General features: G+C 37.2%; 1 protein-coding gene across 1 annotated transcript; it reads right to left on the reverse strand.

Annotated features, from left to right (window-relative positions):
* Positions 1-589: 589 nt before the first annotated feature.
* LOC143535029 (F-box protein CPR1-like) lies at positions 590-3,956 on the reverse strand (the record flags this gene model as incomplete). The annotated part of the gene is made up of 5 exons (XM_077029372.1): positions 3,271-3,956; positions 2,657-2,675; positions 2,531-2,591; positions 1,168-1,199; positions 590-676 (listed from the first exon to the last, which is right to left on the reverse strand). Coding segments are annotated over exons 1-5 (885 nt in total), but the record flags the coding sequence as incomplete, so codon positions are not given.
* Between the last annotated feature and the right edge of the window lie 2,609 nt (positions 3,957-6,565).

Raw genomic sequence — 6,565 nt, forward strand, 5'->3', positions numbered from 1 at the left:
AAAACTATACATTATGTTTTGTACCTTAAACTGTAACATAATTATTAAGTATATATAACATGTTACCTTGAGCTAGGTAATCTATCCTAAAAAAACTTATGAATTCCTTCTGTTTGCCTTGTGTTTTATTTGTTGCATCATCTAAATAAAATAAAAAAATGGTTATTATAAGGGTTTTGTTAGTATATTAAACGGGGAATACATATTGTACTAAAACGTCTTAACTTTTATATAAAAATAGCAATGTCCAATAGCTCAAGTAAAACATGCTTCTTGGACTATGGTTCGTTGAAAAGTCTGGTTTGGCTGGTACGGTTAGTTTTTTTTGGGTCCGCGCAAAACCGTAAACGAACCTAAAATTCAGTTTTTGAAAAAACATAAAAACCATACTGTTGATTTTGGATAGGGTTCTGTTATTGACTTATTTCGGTTCGGTTATGTCGGTTTAATTGGTCCCATTGGTTAGCATAGGAATTTTCCTACTATGATGGATGTTGTAACTTGTAACATCAAATTTCACACCGGAAAAAAAAGGACAAAAAAAACTTCATCAAATTTATGTAATCAATTGTGTGCGTATGATCGATACCTCAGTTGAAGTTAAACTCACAAACGAATCATGACTGTACACCATCACTCTCAATTCCAGCAGTTTTAATTCTGATTTAACCTCCATCTGCAAATATAAACAAAAAATTCTATAAAAAAATCAACAATCAAAGCCGGTTCCGATAACATATAAAGTATGGCCTCTTATAGTGGTACTTTTGAATGGCATGGCAAATGGGTCGTCGGTTTGAGGTTATGGGCCAGAACTGGTTGGTTTAATTTTTCCTTTTTAAAACCCTGTACATTTCAGTCTTTTGATTCTAAGTTCTAACTCTAAGGTCTGCATATCAAACCTCTAGATCAAACCTATATTAGTTATTAATTTTATCTGCAGAAGTCCTTATAACATATATAGCAAAAGAATGTTAACTTACAATAGCAAAACCAAAAATATGTTACTCTTGAAGGCAATGATACCTGTTTTCAACTTCAAAATCGTGCATTGGTAGATAAATTTTTTTTGGGACTATAGCTGCTTTTGGGGATATCCATCTTGCAACCTTGTTTACTAGTCAAATTAAGGTTACTAATAGCAGACTATGAAAGATTCAAAAGGACCTCAAAGTTCATTCCAATAATACTTAGGTAAACTGAAAAAAAAAACAATCATAACATAACATGTACAACTAATTGTTAACAGTACTGATTAGTAGATAAATGAATAGTAAGAACTTGTGGATTAACTTCACCTTTTCGCTGTTGACGCCCGATCAGAATGACAGACAGCTTTGAACCTCACGTATTTATCACAAGTAGCCCTGTAAATCATCAACAATAAATTCCCATATATATATATGCCAGTACAAAATTAACCAAAAAATTAATTACATGAAAGTATTCATCGATGAATTAAATTCCTCCTCTTCTCCAGCAGAAAAAAACATCACGTTTTGCGTCCATTTGTATATAAATAAATCAGAGGTGAGTAGAAATCCAACAACAGAGCTCGGCGGTGAAGGAGGGATCCAGTCTTCTGTCTGTTATAAATAAATAAATAAGAGGGAGTTTTGGTGGTTACAGGGAGAGGGAGAAGAAGAGGGGGACGTGGAACTGAGAAACCACCTCCAACTGCTGCTTCTAGAAGCAAAATTATGACTTTAAACGGCTGACATTTACTCTCACACTCATCTAGCGGCTGATATTAATCCTTCCAGCAGTTACACAATCCGGGAACAATAGAATATATAATTATATTAAAGCCTATTTAAACAGTCACTCAACTTGATCCATCCATTCACAGTTGTTAGCATATTTAGAACTCGATCAAAAAGGGAGTTCGGTCTGGTAGACTTTCAAAAGGCATCTGAGCTACATCACCATACATAAAGCAGAGGAGCTAATAAGCTTATGTATGTGCTATCCCTATACATGAAAACCGGTGGTTGTAAGTGTTATCGCTATACATGAAACAGACGAGAAAAGGTACAGCTGAATACCCAATTAGCATTTTTGTGTGCCACCTAACCAATTTCACAAGGCGAATGTGCTACCCAAATGTACTAGCTGAGCAAGCAGATTCACTCAAGCATCACACACTCACAATCGGTTTCACGAAACCACAATTGCAAGCCGATGGAGGAAGCCGAGATGGTGGCCAAAGATGCCCTGGGCACCCTAATAGATTACATCTATAGACCTGATTAACTCAAGACAATATACCATCGAACAAAACATTCATTTTATGAAACCAAACCCATGTGAGAACCATCCAACAAACTAGTCACAATCTTGAACCCTTAAAAGCATAGTTAACACAATCATGCACAACAAATAAGACTCCAAACACAGTAACAATCCTTACAACAAAACTTGAAAACCTTCAAATACGATAAACTCAAAACGCCTTTTAGCAGTCTCGAAACAGCAAGGAAAGCTGACACGGCGAACCACTGTCAACTTCCAGTTCATCAAATCCCGACACCTGAACTGGTACCAGCATTCTCACAGACACCAGGAGCCACATTATACCTCTTTCGCTTGACCTGAAAAACAGTAACAAGTGAGCATGCCAGATAGATAGAAATAATAAGACAGTAATTTTGCATACCTTGCCTTGCCATGAAAAGCTGACAACTCAAATGTTAAATGTTTACTGTTTTAATATACACGTATCTATCATATGCTTACTCAACAATTTTATGTTAATTTAACTAGAGTCACTAAGCTTTGAACTCACAGTTAATTTGTTTATGATAGGCAAAGTAGACATTAAACAATACAACTAGAACTTACCTTAGACCTCTTGATGGTAATCGTGACCTTTCTCTTTCTCTGCGGTTTCTTATGAAAATGGGGAGATACAAGACTTTCCACAAATTTTGGTGTTCCAAAGCATGTCCGATTATTGCAAAACCAATAATTACAAGACCATTCTTGACGACACAAGTGCCTCTTATGTGGAATATAATTCTTCAACTGTTTTATCATGTGCACAGCATCATACTTGATTCTGAGTCCCGGCTCAAATTTTCTCCAAGAGCGCTCCTTATTCATTACCCATATCTCAAAGGCAAATATATGCGTGAATAAACATAAATGCCCGTCCACTGTCCCTAGTCGCATCATCAAGGTTTGCCCAATATATAGCTTGTTGTGTGTCACATCATCAGGCATGGGGACTTCCATAAACTTCTCATCCGAGAAATGAAATGAAAGAATTACATTTTTCTTTTCGGGTGAAGTACATATCCCAACCAATGAAGGCCCCCGTTGAATAAGATACCAATGTTACTAGTAACAACATAATTTGTGTTCCCGATAACGTTCCATTTGTTATATCTCAAACTAAATACATGAAAACATGTATCATTCTCGCCTTTCTTATACCCAACAATGACCTTGTAATCATCCTTTATTGAATCGTAACCAAAGCCCCAACACAGAGAATCGGTTTCTGGAATTTTGGGCTTGGTTATATTCTTCACCTCCCTAGTGGAAGGATTAATGACTACAATTTCAGTCGGGGACGGGGCGACACATACCAGACCGTTGGAAGAACCAAGTAGCTGGCGATCGATGATTCCTTGGCTTCTTCTTTCACATACTTTGTAAACAGCTTGTTCAGAAATAGTAATTCTTCTGTGTCGAATTTGTTCATTTTTGTGATCTTTATCATATTGATGGTTCAAATGATCTTTAATGAAATTTGGATCTGATATCGTAGACGACCAAGACTTGCAAACGCTCTTGCATCGGACGAGATCCGTTACACCCAATCCTATAAATATCTTATGTTGAATATCATGGGGAAGATCTGCCATTGAAACCATCATAAGTTCAGCGGTTTCATGGGGAAGAGATGCTATTGAAGCCTTAGTTTCGGCGATTTCATGGGGAAGAGGTTCCATTGAAACCCTAGGTTTTGTGAGTTGGTTCTAAAAGAGAGGGGTGGGGGGGGGGGGGGGGTTAGATTTTTCTTTGAGTGAAGCTGCGGAGTATGGCAAGTACCAACAATATATAGAAAAGTCACGGTTAATGAAGTTTTTACCGTCGCATTGCCGATTGAGGTATATATTTTATCACTAAAAGTTACCAAGAGTGCCATTTACAAATTCAATCCATAATCATAAGATTCTCAGTAATTAATGGTATTATCTATAAATAGCCGAAATCATACGAATAGTTTCTATCCCACTATTTAACAACAACATGAAAGGGAAGAAAATATTTACAAACCACGCAGTGTCATCACCGAGGTTGGCTGTTTGCAGGGACTCCATAGTCCATATCTGAGGTATCTTTATCATCATTGTGAACAAGAAGACAATATTCCCTGCTTCAAAGGACAAGTCCTTTCGTTTTAAAACAGCCTGTGCCTTCATTCTGTCTGTGCTTTCTGTAAACTGGTACGCAAGAGGTGTACCATGTATCGGGTGAGTATCTGGGCCTCTAATTATGCATTAATGGTATGCCAAGCAATTTGGTATTGCCAGTCGAGGAGTGGAAACTCGCGTTGCTAGAGTATTCAGCCCATGGCAGAAATGTACTGCACTTGGTAAGTTGTTCATGAGAAAAGCAGCGGAGATAAGCTTCAAGCCAGTGGTTTAACACTTCATTTTGCCCTTCAGTTTGGGGTGATAACTCGCGCTCATTTTTAAAGATGTTTTACCCAAACGAAATAATTCTTGCCAGAAGTTGCTTAATAAAAACCCCATCCCGATCCAAGACAGTTGATGTTAAAACAATTCAGAAAAGTCGTACATCTTGTTTGATTTGAGGCCAAAAGAACTGAGAGGCTATGCGTTTAAAGGTTTTCAAGAACCCTCCATGACCAGCTATTGGTGTACTATGGGCTTGGTAAACGACACTACTACGGATGGTGGGAGTGTCGGGTACTACAACTCGACCTTTAAGCATTAGAGTCTGTCCCACCATTGAAAAATCAGGAAATGGGGACAGACGATCCCAAACTATGGATAATATTACTCGTATAGGGGTCCAACCTGAGACCCTCCTGAATTTGTGCCAAATCTTAGCAATAAGGGAGCGTCAAAGTCAATAATTCAGCAGTGAGCGGCCTTCTTGATAATGCCTCTGCCCCACTCCCCGACCGGTGAATAATAGAGAAATCATAAGGCATCAATTTTATGAGAAATCGTTTTTCTTCTGTGCTACTAACCCTCTGTTCTAATAAGAACTTCAAAGTATAATGATCCGGCTGACTTTAGACGGCTGGTTGGAGAGAATCCCATCTGAAGAAGCATTTCCTTCAATTATAAAATTGTTTCCGAAAAATCTGTGATAAGAGTACGCTTTAGTCGTTTAAAAGCTCGGGTGACCTCTTCGTTCCACGCTTTAGTGCTTTAGTCGTACGCCACATATTGTCTTTCTCCGAACCAACAAAATGAGGCTGGAGAATGGGTTTTGGCTTGATTTAATAAATTGCCAGCTGTTAATAGTTCTGATGTGTAGTGAAACACACTTACTTTCCGTATCATTTTTATCATGTTTTAATTGCTTTTTAGTATAATTATTAAGTTTCATGGTTTGTTTATGTTTGATTTTACAAATATAATTGTTTACTTGTAGGTTGTGAAGTTTAGTGGAAAAAAGAGGCAAATTGGAAGATTCTAGGGGCTTAAGTGTCAAAGTTGCAAAGTTTAAGCAAAGCCCGGTCCAAGCCCACAAGTTAGGAGCCTAATATAATATTATATTAAGTTAAAATAATAATTATTCAGCCAATCATCAAGTGCCTAACCCGAAATCACAAAAAAAAACCCCTAACATAACCCTAAGTCCGATCGGACTGTTAGCCGCCGGCGGAAAAAAGAAGAAAAAAAGAAGAAAGCAAGGCGGCCAGGAGGGTCTTGGACGGCTGGAGAAAGAAAGAAGGAATCTTGGGCAGCGGCTAGGGTCATCAAACACTCACAAATCTCAGCCATAAACCTTTAGTATACATCTCTAAACTTTGTTTATCTTTCAAAACCCTAACTTTGATTGATTTGGTCTTTTGTTTCACATTGTTTTGCAATTGTTTGATAGATTGACTTGTTATTGATTAAGTTTGGATCTTGAATGAGTTTTATCATGTTTTTGATGATGTTATTGATGTTTACTTTGATTGTTTGTGGCTGTCCAAAAGTGATGAGTAGCTAAACTTGTTTGTTCTACCTAGGATAGATGATTGTTGAGTAGTTTTAACTTGTTTAATGGATTATTAATGTTCAAGACTTATATTATTAATGTAAAGTTTAACTAAACCATGAATTAGATTGTGTGTGATGGCTGTGTTTTATTTGTAATTACTTATAATCCTCTTGCATTAGTTAATTGAATCGGTTTTGATTAATTGATTGCTTGTTAAACTCTTTACTTGGTGTTTTGGGTTTATTTGCGGGATGCGCAACCGTAGGGATAAGTGGGTAATATATCATCTAAAATCAGTTAAAATACGCCTTTTTTGAGACCGAGAGGTTTCCAGGAGGAGACAGTCGACTTCGTTAATAATCCAAACCGA

Source organism: Bidens hawaiensis, unplaced genomic scaffold (genome assembly GCF_021521415.1).
Source record: "Bidens hawaiensis isolate Kalapana, Puna unplaced genomic scaffold, B.hawaiensis_p1.1 tig00010384_1, whole genome shotgun sequence".
Taxonomy (NCBI): Eukaryota; Viridiplantae; Streptophyta; class Magnoliopsida; order Asterales; family Asteraceae; genus Bidens; species Bidens hawaiensis.